The sequence below is a fragment of the Narcine bancroftii genome, chromosome 2 (genome assembly GCF_036971445.1).
Source record: "Narcine bancroftii isolate sNarBan1 chromosome 2, sNarBan1.hap1, whole genome shotgun sequence".
In the NCBI taxonomy this organism is placed as follows: domain Eukaryota; kingdom Metazoa; phylum Chordata; class Chondrichthyes; order Torpediniformes; family Narcinidae; genus Narcine; species Narcine bancroftii.
The window spans coordinates 327,508,630-327,523,662 of record NC_091470.1 but is presented as its reverse complement, the minus strand read 5'-3'; the positions used below and the strand labels follow the sequence as shown (position 1 = coordinate 327,523,662).

Below are 15,033 nucleotides of genomic sequence, written 5' to 3'. Positions count from 1 at the left end.
TTCAGGGGTTTTTATGAGACACTAAAGGTTGTGTACGGCCCCTCACCCCAAGTCCAAAGGCCTCTGCGCAGCTCAGACGGTGAAGTCCTCCTCAGCGACAAGATCTCCATCCTCAATCGATGGTCAGAACACTTCCAATCCCTTTTCAGTGCCAACCACTTAGTCCAAGAATCCGCCCTGCTCCAGCTCCCTCAACAACCCTTGAGTCTAGATCTGGATGAGGTCCTTACCCGGGAAGAGTCATATAAGGCAATTGAACAACTGAAAAGTGGCAAAGCAGCAGGTATGGATGGAATCCCCCCAGAGGTCTGGAAGGCTGGCGGCAAAGCTCTGCATACCAAACTGCCTGAGTTTTTCATGCTCTGCTGGGACCAAGGAAAGCTGCCTCAGGACCTTTGTGATGCCATTATCATCACCCTGTACAAAAACAAAGGCAAGAAATCAGACTGCTCAAACTACAGGGGAATCATGCTGCTCTCCATTGCAGGCAAAATCTTGCTAGGATTCTCCTTAATAGACTAATAGCTAGTGTCACCGAAAATGTCCTCCCAGAATCACAGTGTGGCTTTCGCGCAAACAGAGGAACTACTGACATGGTCTTTGCCCTCAGACAGCTCCAAGAAAAGTGCAGAGAACAAAACAAAGGACTCTACATCACCTTTGTTGACCTCACCAAAGCCTTTGACACCATGAGCAGGAAAGGGATTTGGCAAATACTAGAGCGCCTCGGATGCCCCCCCCCCCACCATCGTGTTCCTCAACATGGTTATCCAACTGCACGAAAACCAACAAGGTCGGGTCAGATTCAGCAATGAGCTCTCCGAACCCTTCTCCATTGACAACGGCGTGAAGCAAGACTGGGTTCTCGCACCAACCCTCTTTTACTATGTTCTTCAGCATGATGCTGAAACAAGCCATGAAAGACCTCAACAATGAAGACGCTGTTTACATGCGGTACCGCACGGATGGCAGTCTCTTCAATCTGAGGTGCCTGCAAGCTCACACCAAGACACAAGAGCAACTTGTCCGTGAACTACTCTTTGCAGACAATGCCGTTTTAGTTGCCCATTCAGAGCCAGCTCTCCAGCGCATGATGTCCTGTTTTGCAGAAGCTGCCAAAATGTTTGGCCTGGAAGTCAGCCTGAAGAAAACTGAGGTCCTCCATCAGCCAGCTCCCCACCATGACTACCAGCCCCCCCAAAATCTCCATTGGGCACACAGAACTCAAAACGGTCAACCAATTTACCTACCTCAGCTGCACCATTTCATCTGATGCAAGGATCAACAAAGAGATAGACAACAGACTTGCCAAGGCAAATAGCGCCTTTGGAAGACTACACAAAAGATTCTGGAAAAACAACCACCTGAAGAAACACACAAAGATCAGCGTGTACAGAGCCATTGTCATACCCACGCTCCTGTTCGGCTCCGAATCATGGGTCCTCTACCGGCATCACCTATGGCTCCTAGAATGCTTCCATCAGCGCTGTCTCCATTCCATTCTCAACATTCATTGGAATGACTTCATCACCAACATCGAAGTACTCGAGCTGGCAGAGTCTGCAAGCATCGAATCCATGCTGCTGAAGACCCAACTACGCTGGGTGGGTCATGTCTCCAGAATGGAGGACCATCGCCTTCCCAAGATCGTGTTATATGGCGATCTCTCCACTGGCCACCGAGACAGAGGTGCACCAAAGAAGAGGTACAAGGACTGCTTAAAGAAATCTCTTGGTGCCTGCCACATTGACCACTGCCAGTGGGCTGATATCGCCTCCAACCATGCATCATGGCGCCTCAGAGTTCAGCAGGCAGCAACCTCCTTTGAAGAAGACCGCAGAGCCCACCTCACTGACAAAAGTCAAAGGAGGAAAAACCCAACACCCAACCCCAACCAACCAATTTTCCCTTGCAACCGCTGCAACCGTGCCTGCCTGTCCTGCATCGGACTTGTCAGTCACCAACGAGCCTGCAGCAGACGTGGACATTACCCCTCCATAATTCTTCATCCGCGAAGCCAAGCCAAAGAAAGAAAAAGATCGCACACTGCTCATGCAAGACTCCTCGTGCATGTGCAGTTGTGCACTTTTGCAGTCAACCAGACGAGGGGTCGCGACTCTGCAGGGCTGACACCAACCTTGGAGATCGGGCGCTCTTCTCCACCATGGCTCCCTGTTGCTTCGTGCAGGTAAGGACTTCTCCTTTCTTCTCCAGTGTCTTTTCTTCTTTTTTTCCCATTGTTTTTACTTTGTCCTTCTTAGGTGCTATTTTCTTTCTCTTCTCTGCAACTTTATCTTTTATTTCTTATATTTTATATTTATTGAACTTTGTCTTTTCTTAACTTTTTTTCTTCTTTTCTGGAGAGGGCTGGTTTTACCCTACCGGCTACTACTCCATCACGTGACTCCTGAAGTCAACAATCAGCTCCTTGGTTTTGCTGACATTGAATGTGAAGTTGTTGGTGCATCATTCAGCCAAGTTTTCAATCTCCCTCCTGTATGCAGACTCATCGCACCTTTTTATACAGATATGTACGACCGCACGATAACGCACGTATATTGCATTAAGAGTCAAAAAAGAAGTCTCTGGTTCATTGAACCACTTTTACAGAAAGTGAGGATTTGGCAGAGAATGCTTAACACCATGATATAAAGAATCCATGTCCAGAAGCTAGTGGCATTGTCAACTATTACTTACTGATTAAGTGCTGAACCAATGCCTCTCACAAATAGAACCATCTCCAAAGTATAAAAATGTTTGAAACAATCAGCAGGTCAGAACATACCCATATAGAAAAACAGAGTTAACATCTCATGTCAGTTTTCAACCTCTTATTGTGGTAGTTTGAGCTGTCTCGATGACTACCGCCCAGTAGCACTAACTTCTACTGTGATGAAATGCTTTGAGAGGATGGTCATGGCCAGAATTAATATGTACCTAAGCAAAGGTCTGGACCCACTGAAATTCACCTATCGTCACAATCGCTCCACGGCAGATGCAATATCGCCAGCTCTCCACTCAGCTCTGAATCACCTTGAAAACAGCAATTCATACATACGGCTGCTCTTCATAGACTACAGTTCGGCCTTCAATATCATTACTCATTCAGTGCTGGTTAAGAAGCTCCAATCTCTAGACCTTTGTAACCCACTCTGCAACTGATCCTTGACTTTCTCATTAGAAGACCACCAACAATGTCCCCTCCTCACTGATCATCAACACAGGTGCACCCCAAGGATGCGTGCTTAGCCCACTGCTCTACTCGTTATACACCCACGACTGTATGGCCAGGGACGATTTCAATGCCATCTACAAGTTTGCCGATGACACCACAGTTGTCGACAGAATCACAGATGGCAGGAGGGAGATAGATTAGCTAATTGAGTAATTTAATGACAACAACCTGTCACTCAATATCAACAAAACCAAGGAGATGATTGTGCATTTCAGGAAGAAGTCAGGGAAACACGACCCAGTCGTTATTGAGGGCTCAGTAATGGAGAGGGACAAGAACTTTAAATTCCTGGGTGTCACCATCTCCGAGGATCTTCCCTGGAGCTTCCAAATTGATGCAATCACAAAAAAAGGCTCACCAGTGGCTATACTTTGTGAGGTATCTGAGGCAGCTTGGTATGTCACGGAAGACTATCCTAAACAGTTGTACTGGAGAGCATTCTGGCTGGTTGCATCACTGCCTGGTATAGAGGTGTCAACTCTCAGGACAAGAATAAACTCCAGAGGGTTGTTCACTCAGCCTGCAACATCACAGGCACCAGACTTCACTTCATTGAGGACATCTACATAAGGTGGTGTCTTAAAAAAGCAGCCTCCTTCCTCAAAGACCCCCATCACCCAGACCATGGTGTTTTCACTTTGCTACCATTGAGGAAAAGCTACAGGAGCCTAAAGACGAGCACTCAACAGCACAAAGACAGCTTCTTCCCCGCTGCCATCAGATTCCTGAATAATCCACAAACCGAAGACACGGCTTTACTTTTTGCGCATTATTTTTTTTCTAGTAATATCGTTAGATGGTTCTAATACATATGTTTGCACCGTGATGCTGCCACAAAACACTGAATTTCGTGAAAATAAATCCTGATTCTGATTCTGATCCACGTGATAATATATTGTCACTCATTTAGGTACATTGATGATGGCTGAACAGATGAGTATTTCCTGCACTTTGATTTTGTTTTCAGTTTTTAAATTTTTTTAAATAAATTTAAATTTAGTCATAGCACGGTAACAGGCCAATCCGTTTAATGAGCCCAAGCCGCCCAATTACACCCAATTAACATAGAATCCGCATATGTTTTGAAGGAAACTGAGCACCCGGAGGAAATCCATGCAGACACGGTGAGGAACATACAAGCCCCTTACAGACTGTGTCAAGTTTGAACCCCGGTCACTGCCACTGTAACTGCGTTGTGCTAGCCGTTACACTAACCATACCACCCTAATTCCTCAGTCAATAACCTTTCATTAGAAATAAAAGTCAGAGATACTAGTACTGAGGCAGCAAAAAAAGGTTAGTGAAAAGAGAAGGCCTGTAATAAGGAGGAAAATGAGAATAATTATATTATCCAGGAAGAGAAACACAGGAGACTGCAGATGCTGAAATCTGAAGCTAAATACAATCTGCTGGAGGAACTGGGGATGCAGAGAAGCATGAATTCTCAGTCTGGATTCTCAGGAGTTTGTGGAGGTTAGGTATGACATTGGAAACCCTGGCAAAGTTCTGCAGATATGTTGTGGAAAGTGTGTCAACCGGTTGCATCATGATGTGGTATGGGGCACCCATATCCCTGAGCAGAAAGCCTTGCAAAACGTAGTAGACACAGCCCAGGGCATCACAGGCTAAACCCTCCACACCACCCAGCACATGCTCGGTTCTCACTGCTACCATCAGGAAAGAGGGCTAGGTGCCACGAGACCCACACCACCCAGCACACGCTCGGTTCTCACTGCTACCATCAGGAAAGAGGGCTAGGTGCCACGAGACCCACACCACCCAGCACACGCTCGGTTCTCGCTGCTACCATCAGGAAAGAGGGCTAGGTGCCATGAGACCCACGCCAGCAGGTTCAGGAAGAGACAGTTTGTTTGCATTTCTTTATTTTTCTACATGTGTATGTTGAGTGCAAGGTGTTAATAGATAAAGCACGACCAGGAGCCCAAGAAAATGGGGGCAGTGGATATGATATCACATTTAAACTCAGTAATACAGAAAAAAATAAAGAAGCTGACTGAAACATGGGGTGTTATTCCATATGTTTAATTGAAGTACTGTCCATGGGCAGGGTGGTCAAAGCAGAAGTGAGTTGGGGAACTAGAGAGAATGGCTGGAAACTGAATGTTGTATTTGTAATGGTGGTGTTCAGTAAAGAAATTAATCAATTTTCACTAGTTCTCCAAAAAGAGCCATCATATCATGAACAATAAATACAGATCACTAAAATTAAAGAAATGCACACAAGTTCCCAAACTCTTAAATCAAAGTGGGTTTGAATCCCACCTGAGCACATAACCCAGGTTCACTCCTGACCTTGGATGCTGCCACTGGAGAGTTCTCTATGGGAGTTTTCTTCATGTGGTCCCATTTCTCCCCACATCCCAAAGTTGTGTGGGATGGTAGATTGATTGACCACTGTAAATTATCCTCAATGTGGTGGGAGTGGTAGAGTCTGTGATGTGAATATAGGAAGCATAGGATGAGTGCAGGTTTTGCATAAAAGGATTCTTGGTGGTCAGTGCCGATTCAGTGGGCCAAAGAGCTTGTTTACATGCTGTATAACTCTATGAATACAGCCTATTAAATGACCAGTCATCGGTGTCAGAATTCTGTACTAATTCTGCTACATCTCACTTGAAACATAACCACTTTAATTCTGATAAACATTTGTGTGGAGGTGTCTTATTTATGCCCTTGGCAGAAATACACATTTTCCTGCCAAATGCATTCATACCTGTTTACAAGAAATTAATTCAATGACAATAATACTTCCTTAACAAAGTGTCAATAGCTGTTTTTTTTTAAATCCTATCAAATAAATCATGTGGGGAAAAGTGGTGTGACTTTCCTGGATAACAAAGTGACAAAAACAGGGAGGTACAATTTTCTAAGTACTTTTCTGTTTTTGGAGAAAACAAACATATTGAAGCTTGCATGAAAATATTTCTGATGTGGTTGTCTGATGTACTGAATGGAATGCTTGATGTATTTGGATGCAGATCAGCAAGGCTTTATGGGGAAATGTTGAGGCAAAGAGAGAAAGAGAGAGAGAGAGAGAGAGAGAGAGAGAGAGAATGACAACATTGATGTAAGAACTAGAAGTAAGGAGAAGCAACAAGGAGTTTTAAATCAGAATGAGGAAAGGTAAATCATTGTAGAGATCAGCAAACCAATCTTAATTCTCGCGATGTCACAAGCTTTGTTGAAAATATTTAATTAGTTCATTTTCTATTGAAATTTAATTTGATTTTGTGTTTACTTTTGTTACCTTTTGTTGATTCAAATGAAATACAGTTGTTGACAGTAATTTGGTTTATTTGTCACATTATACCAGGTACAGGGAGAAGTTCTTCTGCCATATTAACACTAACATTCAGACATAAAATAGAAGAGCAAGAGCACAATTGAAGAGTATTCCGTAGTTACAATGAAAAAGCGAACACCAGTACAAAACAAGGTCTTTACGAGGGCACTGTTGCGGGGCTCATCAGGAGACAGATAGCTGTGGAGAAGAAACTGTCTTAAAGCCTATTGGTGTACAATTTCACATTTTCTCTCCAATGAGAGTGTGTCCACGATGTGATAGATCCTTTATTATGTTGGCTGCCTTTCCTGGACAGCTGGAGATGTAAGGCCTTTTTATAGTGATTTAAAATTAAAGCGAATGTAAAGGCAGATATTCTCTGCCTTCACATCGCTGAACCCACCTTTATAAAAACACTGATGCCGGATGCTGGATCTGGACTCCAATCCTTCCTTGCTCCATAAAGGCACTGCTGCTGAAGGTGGCTGCTTAGGGCTGGGCTGATGACATTATCAGCCAGCGACCCAGGAGCCACCATCAGGACTCCCACGGTGATTGGTGCTGGGATTAGGGCTCCCTCCTGCCACCCAGAAATGTCCTCTTCCTGTGTCCCCCTCTGCTGCTTGCTCCTTCACCAAGCTGGACTGGAGGGAAGCAGACAAGGGTGTGGCAGAGCCCGGAGGGGTGAGCTTTTTTTTGTTTTAATGCGGGATCAATGGACATCTTCATTACCCATAATCCCCCACGCAGCTGGAACCACTCTACGTTTTCCAGAGCGGTTCCAGCTGCGTTGAGGATTTTGGGTAATGAAGAAGGCCATTGCTCGGCGCATATGTTCGAACTTAGAGCAATGGGCAGCACTATTGTGCCGCCACTTGCTCCGCCTCCCTCAGCTCCAGAGGACAGCTCCGGACGCTGCTTTCCATAAAAGCAATGCTGGACCTGCCATATGGACCTTGTCCATACAAGGTAAGTCTGCCATTTTTTTTCCTCCTTCAGCCAGCTACAATGCAGCGTCACTCTATTGGATGGAGTCCATGGAATGAAAGGAAGTTTGAGTTGAGTTCTGAGCTGCATTCACTATCTTCTGGAGCTTATAATCTTGAGTAGAGCACCTCCCATACCACGCTGTGAAGCTCCCAGCAGGTAAGCTTTTGATATGCATCTGTGGAAATTGTTCAGAAAGTAGATCCGTAACATTTACTATCAGAGTACTATAAGATCCAACAAGAATTTATAATTTTCCATTGTTTCATCTGCCAGGCCATTGTTTTTACCTGGTTTCATGATCTTTGTGTTTTATGTTCTTCACTGTCGAGATTTTCCATTGTCAGGGGAGTACAAATTATATTGCTAAGGGTTTTAACAATATAAACTTAGCATGCAGAATTACAGGGTCATGTATTTTTTTTTCTTATCACTTTGTTTACGGACATACCTAAAATTAATCACCATCTTTGCCCTTCAGAGAAAATAGAGATAGTTTGAAAAGAAGTAATTTTAGAGTTTTGTCTTTGTTATTTCTTTCAACAACGCACTCTTTTTTTTATATTGTGTATGTAGGAGTTCATTCATTGCACATTTGACTTCTCAGCTGTATCTTTTGGACAATTGTTTCATCATGAGCATTTTTTATCCATATTTGTTAGGTCTTTTGTTGGCAATATTAAACAGAGTTTAAATTAATAATAAAGATGTTTGCTTTCCTCTCAGAATCAGCTTATTGTCATTAACGTGTACCAAGATTCTTTGTTTGGCAGCAGCATCAATAGTAAAATATTGCTATAAAATACAATTTAAAAATAAATAAATTTGTGCAAAAATAAAAGAAAGTGAGGTAGTGTCTGAGGTTCATTGACCATTCAGAAATCTGATGACAGAGGGAAAGATGCTGTCTTTGTGCCACAGGGTGTTTATCTTCAGGGTCTGTACCTCCGACCCAATGGTAGCAGTGTGAAGAGGGCATGGTAAGGGTCCTTGAGGATACAGGCTTCTTCCTTAAGAGACTGCCTCTCGTATATGTCCTCTATGGAATGGAGACTGATGGTGCTGGCTGAGTTCACAACGCTCTGTAGTTTTTTTCTTGTCCTGTGGATTGGCACCTCCATACAGATAGTGATGCAAACAGTCAGAATGCTCTTCCTGTGAAGAAATTAGCAAAAGTTTTGGTGATATAGCAAATCTCCTCAAATTCCTCATTATATAGCCATGAGCGAGCTTTCTTTGTGATTACATTAACATGGAGGCCGTAGGACAGATCCTTGGCCATATTAACACCCAGGAATGTGAAGTTCTTAACCCTTACCACTGCTCACCACCCCGATAATGACTGATTTGTGCTCTCCTGTTTTCCCCTTCCTCTTACCACCTATTTAGTATTATCATCACACAACAAAGTATTGGGAACAATTAAACAAATCATTTACAAAACCATTGGTATGTGTGAACCTCGGAGGTATGTTTTTGTAGGATGTTTTTCCTGAGATCATTCGAACACACAAATTCCAGGCCTTTTGTTCCAAATTTCTTCCCTGAACAACTTCACACACACTTGGTGGAACATGTGAGGATGCAAAATAATGAAGAACTGGTGTTCTACCTGAACTTTTGCTACATAACCTGAGAACTCTTTCACAAAGTTTCTCTGATTTTTTTTGCCTTGAATAATTTAATGACCATACTTCATATCCTGATTCAGCAAAAAGCTGTGTTTGCAAGTGCAACATAACACCACTGGTATGGTATTAGTTTACCAAGCCATTATATTAAAATGAAAGGGAAGATTTCCTTTGTGTGCTATGTAAAACAATGTTTATGAGGCTACTACAAATGAAAATAATTTTCATTTTTCCCATCGCTATGCCTAAGCCAGACTGTACATAATGTACCCATGAAATATTTACTTTCATTCATTTTAATCTAAAATTATTTTATTTCATTTTTTAACAAGTCTTTTCCAAAATGTAATTGCTACGAGTTATCAACTCAAGTCAAACTTATTGTTAATGTTGAAGATTAGAAGTATAAAATGCTGTCTTTTCACTGTCAGAACATAGATTTTTCTCTGAATTGAAGTATGATCATGACCATTTCCAGTTAATCGTGCAGCACTCCTGAAATACAATGGGACTCTTCCCAGTGTGAGTTACCATTTGTTCCATTTGTGATTACAGGAGAACATGACCATGTTGCCCTGCAATTGGTCACTCTTGGGATACTGAGGACTAGAACTAGAGTGCTAGGTAGATCATTCTTGAACTCTAGTATTTATATTTGGCCAGCTTCCCTCTTTTTTTGCAATGCACTAACTACAACCCTCTGCCATTATCCTGATCCCAAATGCTTCTCCACAATCATGAGTCTAAGGCTCTGACACTTGATCTGTTGCAACCCTACTCCTAATTTCACTGCCAGCCTTTCAAATATTTAAAGATGACTTCACTGGCCTGGAGACAATGCAGAATGTGTTCATTCAATTGATACCTAGAGTGAGTGGGTTGTCTATGAAGGAAGATTGGGCAGATTAGCCCCACGGTCTTTGGTTTTAGAAGATTAGAGATGATCTTGTTTTTTTTTAATTTTTTATTTTTCACACCATAAACCACATTGACCAAGATACATACATATTCCTTTTCAAATATATACAGTGTCATTTTCTCCCCCCCCCTCCCATCCCACCCTCCCTACCTCCCCCCCATTCATTTAAAGTACAAAATCTAAGATACACTAAACCAGTCAAACAATGTTGTCATTCAATAAAAATAAACAAGAAATTCCACTGAGTCAATTCTTTTCATTTCCTTCTCCTTTCATTATTTTAGGTGGTAGATGTCCCCGGTAGGTTTTCTCTATTGTGTTTCATGTTGAGACATTCAAGATTCTAAGGGAACTTCGTAGAGCAGATGATGAGTGAATATTTCACATACAAATGAACCGATGAATTTCAGTCTCCCTACAGAACCTTTAATTCCTTGTTTCTCAAGATTCTATATACGTCTGCATTCAAAATACTCCAAGGCTCCATTTCTACTGTCCTTTAAAGAAGAGAGCTCCTAAGACTCTGTGTCCTTTGAAAGAAATTTAAAAAAAACCTTATTTTTAAGCACAAATGCTAATGCTGGAGTCTTCTATAAGATGAAACATCAAGGTCAAAGTTCAGATTTATTATCAGAGTACTTACATGGCATCATATACATCCCTGAGATTCTTTTTTACCTCTGGCCCAAGCAAAATTTCTACTATAGGCAGTGTAAAAAAATGTACTCAAGAAAAGATAGGTATACAAAAGAGAGAAATGTAAACAAACTGACTGTGCGAAACAGAAAAATATTAAGTATTCTGTAATAAATGGTACGGGTCTTGTGGCATCTATACTTCTTTCTTGATGGTAACAGTTAAAACATAACATGTCATGAGTGGTGTGGATCCTTGATTATTGCTGATACTCTCTGACAGCAATGCTCCATGTAGATTTTCTCGATAGTGGGGAGAGATTTCCCTGTGATATACTGGGCTGTGTCCACTAACCTTTGCAGTACATTTCTGCTCAGAGGTATCGGTGCCCCCATACCAGGCTGTTATGCAGCCGGTCGGCACACTTTCCACTACACATCTGTAGAAGTTTGCCAAGATTTCGAATGTCATACCAAACTTCTGCAAACTCCTGAGGAAGTAGAGGCATTCTTCACGATGACGTTAATACGCTAGGTCCAAGAAAGGTTCTCCCAGATAGTAACTCTCAGGAATTGAAATCTGCTCAGCCTCAACATCTCTGATTCCCCAATGATCACTGGATCATTCACCTCCAGTTTTCCCTTCCTGGTCTACAATTAGCAATTAACTTTAGTGCTGACATTGAGATAAGGTTGTTGTTAGTACACTATTCAGCCAAGTTATCATCTCCCTGCTATATGCTGACTAATCACCCCTTTTTATACAACCCAGCAAATTTTCAGATGGTTTTGTTGTACTGAGTCACACAGTGTGAAGACAGTAGAGCAGGGAGCCAATAACGCAGCCCTGGGATGCTCTGGTACTGCTGGACATTGTGGAGATGTTTTTACCATCCTCACTAATTGGGGTCTGGAGATGAGGAAATCTATTATCTACTTACACAATGGAGTACTGAAACCCAGGTCTTAGAGTTTGCTGATCAGTTTTGAGGAAATGATGTGTTGAATGCCGATCTGTAGTCAATAAGCAGGACCCTCATGTATGCATCTCTGCTATCCAGGTCTTCATGAGCTTTGTGTTGAGTCAGTGTGATACTATTTACCTGACATTGATTAATGCAGTCGGCAAATTGGAATGGATCCACGTTGGACTGAAATCATTAGTCAATCAACACTAGTCAGTAGGAGAGAAGTCCAGAAGAAATCAACTAAATTTGACTGCTTCACAGGGAAGGCAGCCCATAAACTTTGAGCAAAGTCCTAAGGAGGCCATAGCCAAAAAGAGGTTGAGAATGACTGGTCTAAAGACAATGAATAAAATGTTGCCAATCTTTGAAATTCTTTATTGCTGGCAGCTGAAGTTGAGTCAAGAAGAACATTCAAGGCAGAGTTTTGGACCATGGATAATATGGAATTGTGATGAACTGGGAAAAAGTAGTTTTAAGGACAAAGGTCAGTTCAGTGTTGCTGATATTGAAAGGCAGAATAAGCTTAAGAAGTCTTCTGACCTACTGCTACTCCTGTTCATTATGGTATTATGTCATCAGTACATTTCTGCCAACATCCAAACTAAACGAACAAATGAATGACATTGAATAAGAGTTCATTTGTTTACCTTTAATAAATTAATTATTATCATGCATTACATTTGCATTTATATTCATTTTTCTTGTGTTGTCTTTTATGTGATTATAGCCATGGCCAAATGTGTCTAACCTCGCCAAGGACTTCATTGACAGGCTGATCACAATAGAACCCAGTGAGAGAATGGCAGCTGCTCAAGCATTGAAGCATCCATGGGTTGTGACGATGGCAGCATCGTCCTCCATGAAAAATCTCCACCGTTCCATCTCTCAGAATTTGATGAGGAGAACATCTTCCCGGTGTCAAAGCTCGAAGTCAGCAGAGACTACCAAATCCAGTCGCTCCAGCAAATCACGCCGCTTACGTGAGAAGGAGATCCGAGAGTTTAATCTGTGGTACCAGCACCACATGGAGCAGGAGTAATTCACAAGTTGCCATACAAGTTTGTTACATTAACTAAAATGTTCTCCTCAGTAAAGAAATCATATCAACAAATCTAGATTTTCATTAGTTGGTTACCACTTAAATTAATTTAAGTGATGCTATAGAAATCAAACATAACCTCAAGACTGCAGATATATTGAAGAATTTTTGCATTAAAGTAAATAGGCTCATCAATGTTTAGTATTTCTGTTTAACTGGCATTTAATCAACAATAAAAACTATTGTATATATTGTGCCATGAGATGTAAAAATTCAAACTTTGTTCATGTTTTCTGATATTGAATTTACTTTAAAAATGACATTGTCACCTTAGCCAGCTTTATAATGGGAGTTAAACTGAGACAGATATGCTGTTATGTCAGAGAAATTATCTATTCTAACAGTTGACACTAACTTCCATATTTATCAGAGTATTAAATAGAAAAACTGTGCCTCTGCAGAACTGTTAACAATTCAGGAAGGGCACACTAAAATAATTTGGGGTAATCTCTCTGGGACAAGGAGGAAAGTTAATGTCCCAAAATGTATTTGCCAATTTTGGAGCAGTATTTTACAATCCTTTTATCTTCCTTCAGTCAGTCGACGCTAGTTGATGTGATTAAAGGGAACCAAATAAGGTCCAGAATCCAGCAAAGGATGAATAGATTATATTGTACCACAATGAGTGGAAGTCATGCGCATTTTATTATGAGACTTTCTATTCTTTCCACTAGAGGAATTAGCCATTTAACTAAAGGCCCTTGTTAAAAAGGTAATGAGCAGTATGAAATGAAAATAGGTAGGAAGTTTCATGTACTAACTTTAAACACTAATTACTTCTGATGATGCTATCATTCAACAAAAAAAATAGTTCTAATTTTTGTCATTTATTTTGGACAAAAGTACTGTGTGATTGAATTTTAAGTTTTTTTATTAGCATAAATATTAGGTTTATTTTTAACTGAATGACTGCAGACATGGGTTAACTATTACTATATTTTCAATAATTATGTCTCACATAATTATAATCCAGATGAAAGAATTGAATTTGATACATATTTAAGTCACTAGAGTGGGGCATGGTGCCGCAGGATCGGCATGTTGCAAACGTGGTTCCTCTGTTTAAAAAGGGCTCCAGGTGTAGGCCAAGCAATTATAGGCCGGTAAGTTTGACGTCGGTGGTCAGTAAACTTATCAAAAGAATTGTTAGTGATAATATATGTTAGTATCTGGAGAGGCAGGGACTGATCAGGGTCACCCAACATGGGTTTGTGCAGGGAAGGTCATGTTTGACAAATCCTGTTGAATTTTTTGAGGAGGTGACTAGGAAGATTTTTGAGGGTAGAGCAGTAGGTGTAATCTATATGGATTTCAGTAAGGCCTTCGTTAAGGTTCCACATGGAAGGTTAGTAAGGAAGGTTCAGGTGCTAGGTATTAATGTTGAGATAGTTAGATGGATTCAACGGTGGCTAGAGGGTTGATGCCAGAGAGTCATGGTGGATAATTGTCTGTCAGGAAGGAGGCTGGTGATGAGCAGTATTGGGTCCCTTGTTGTTTGTCATTTACATTAATGATTTGGATGATGGAGTAGTAAATTGGGTTAGTAAGAATGCAGATGATACAAAAATAGGGGGAGTTGTGGATAGTGAAGATGGTTTTTAGACACTGCAGAATGATTTGGACTGCTTAGAAGAGTGGGCTGAAAGATGGCAGATGGAGTTTAATGTAGATAAGTGTGAAGTGCTTCATTTTGGGAGGAATAATCAAAACAGGACGTATGCAGTGAAGGGGAGGGGATTGAGGAATGCAGAGGAACAGAGAGATCTTGGAATAACGGTTCACCATTCTTTGAAAGTGGATTCTTATGTGGATATAGTGGTAAAGAACACTTTTGGTATGCTGGCCTTTAAAATCAAAGCATAAAATATAGGAGTTGGGAGGTGATGTTGAGACTATTCAACGTGTTGGTGAGGCCAAATTTGGAATACTGTGTTCAGTTCTGGTCCCCAAATTATAGGAAGGATATCAATAAGGTTCAGAGAAGATTTATTAAAATGTTGCCTGCATTGCAGTATCTAGAATACAAAGAAAGTTTGAGTAGACTAGGTCTTTATTCATTGGAGCGTAGAAATTTGAGGGGGAATTTGATAGAGGTATTTAAAATTATGAGGGGGATTGATAGAATAGATATGAATAGGCTCTTCCCCTTGCGGGTAGGTCAGATTGGAATGAGGGGTCATGAGTTAAGGGTTAGGGGGAAATCTTTAGAAGTAGCGTAAGAGGAAGCTTCTTCACTCAGAGAGTGGTGGCTGAGT

At 41.3% G+C, this 15,033-nt stretch overlaps 1 protein-coding gene across 2 annotated transcripts in view; it reads left to right on the top strand.

Annotated features, from left to right (window-relative positions):
• Positions 1-12,790, top strand: part of LOC138755646 (serine/threonine-protein kinase H1-like) — a 72,190-nt gene extending 59,400 nt beyond the window's left edge. The window contains exon 3 of one of the 2 annotated variants that reach the window (XM_069922017.1): positions 12,407-12,790. In XM_069922017.1, coding sequence (XP_069778118.1) covers positions 12,407-12,718 — 312 coding nt within the window. In that variant the 3' untranslated portion in view covers positions 12,719-12,790. The remainder of the gene's footprint in view (positions 1-12,406) is intronic. The other variant, XM_069922018.1, reaches the window with a different exon arrangement.
• Positions 12,791-15,033: the final 2,243 nt, after the last annotated feature.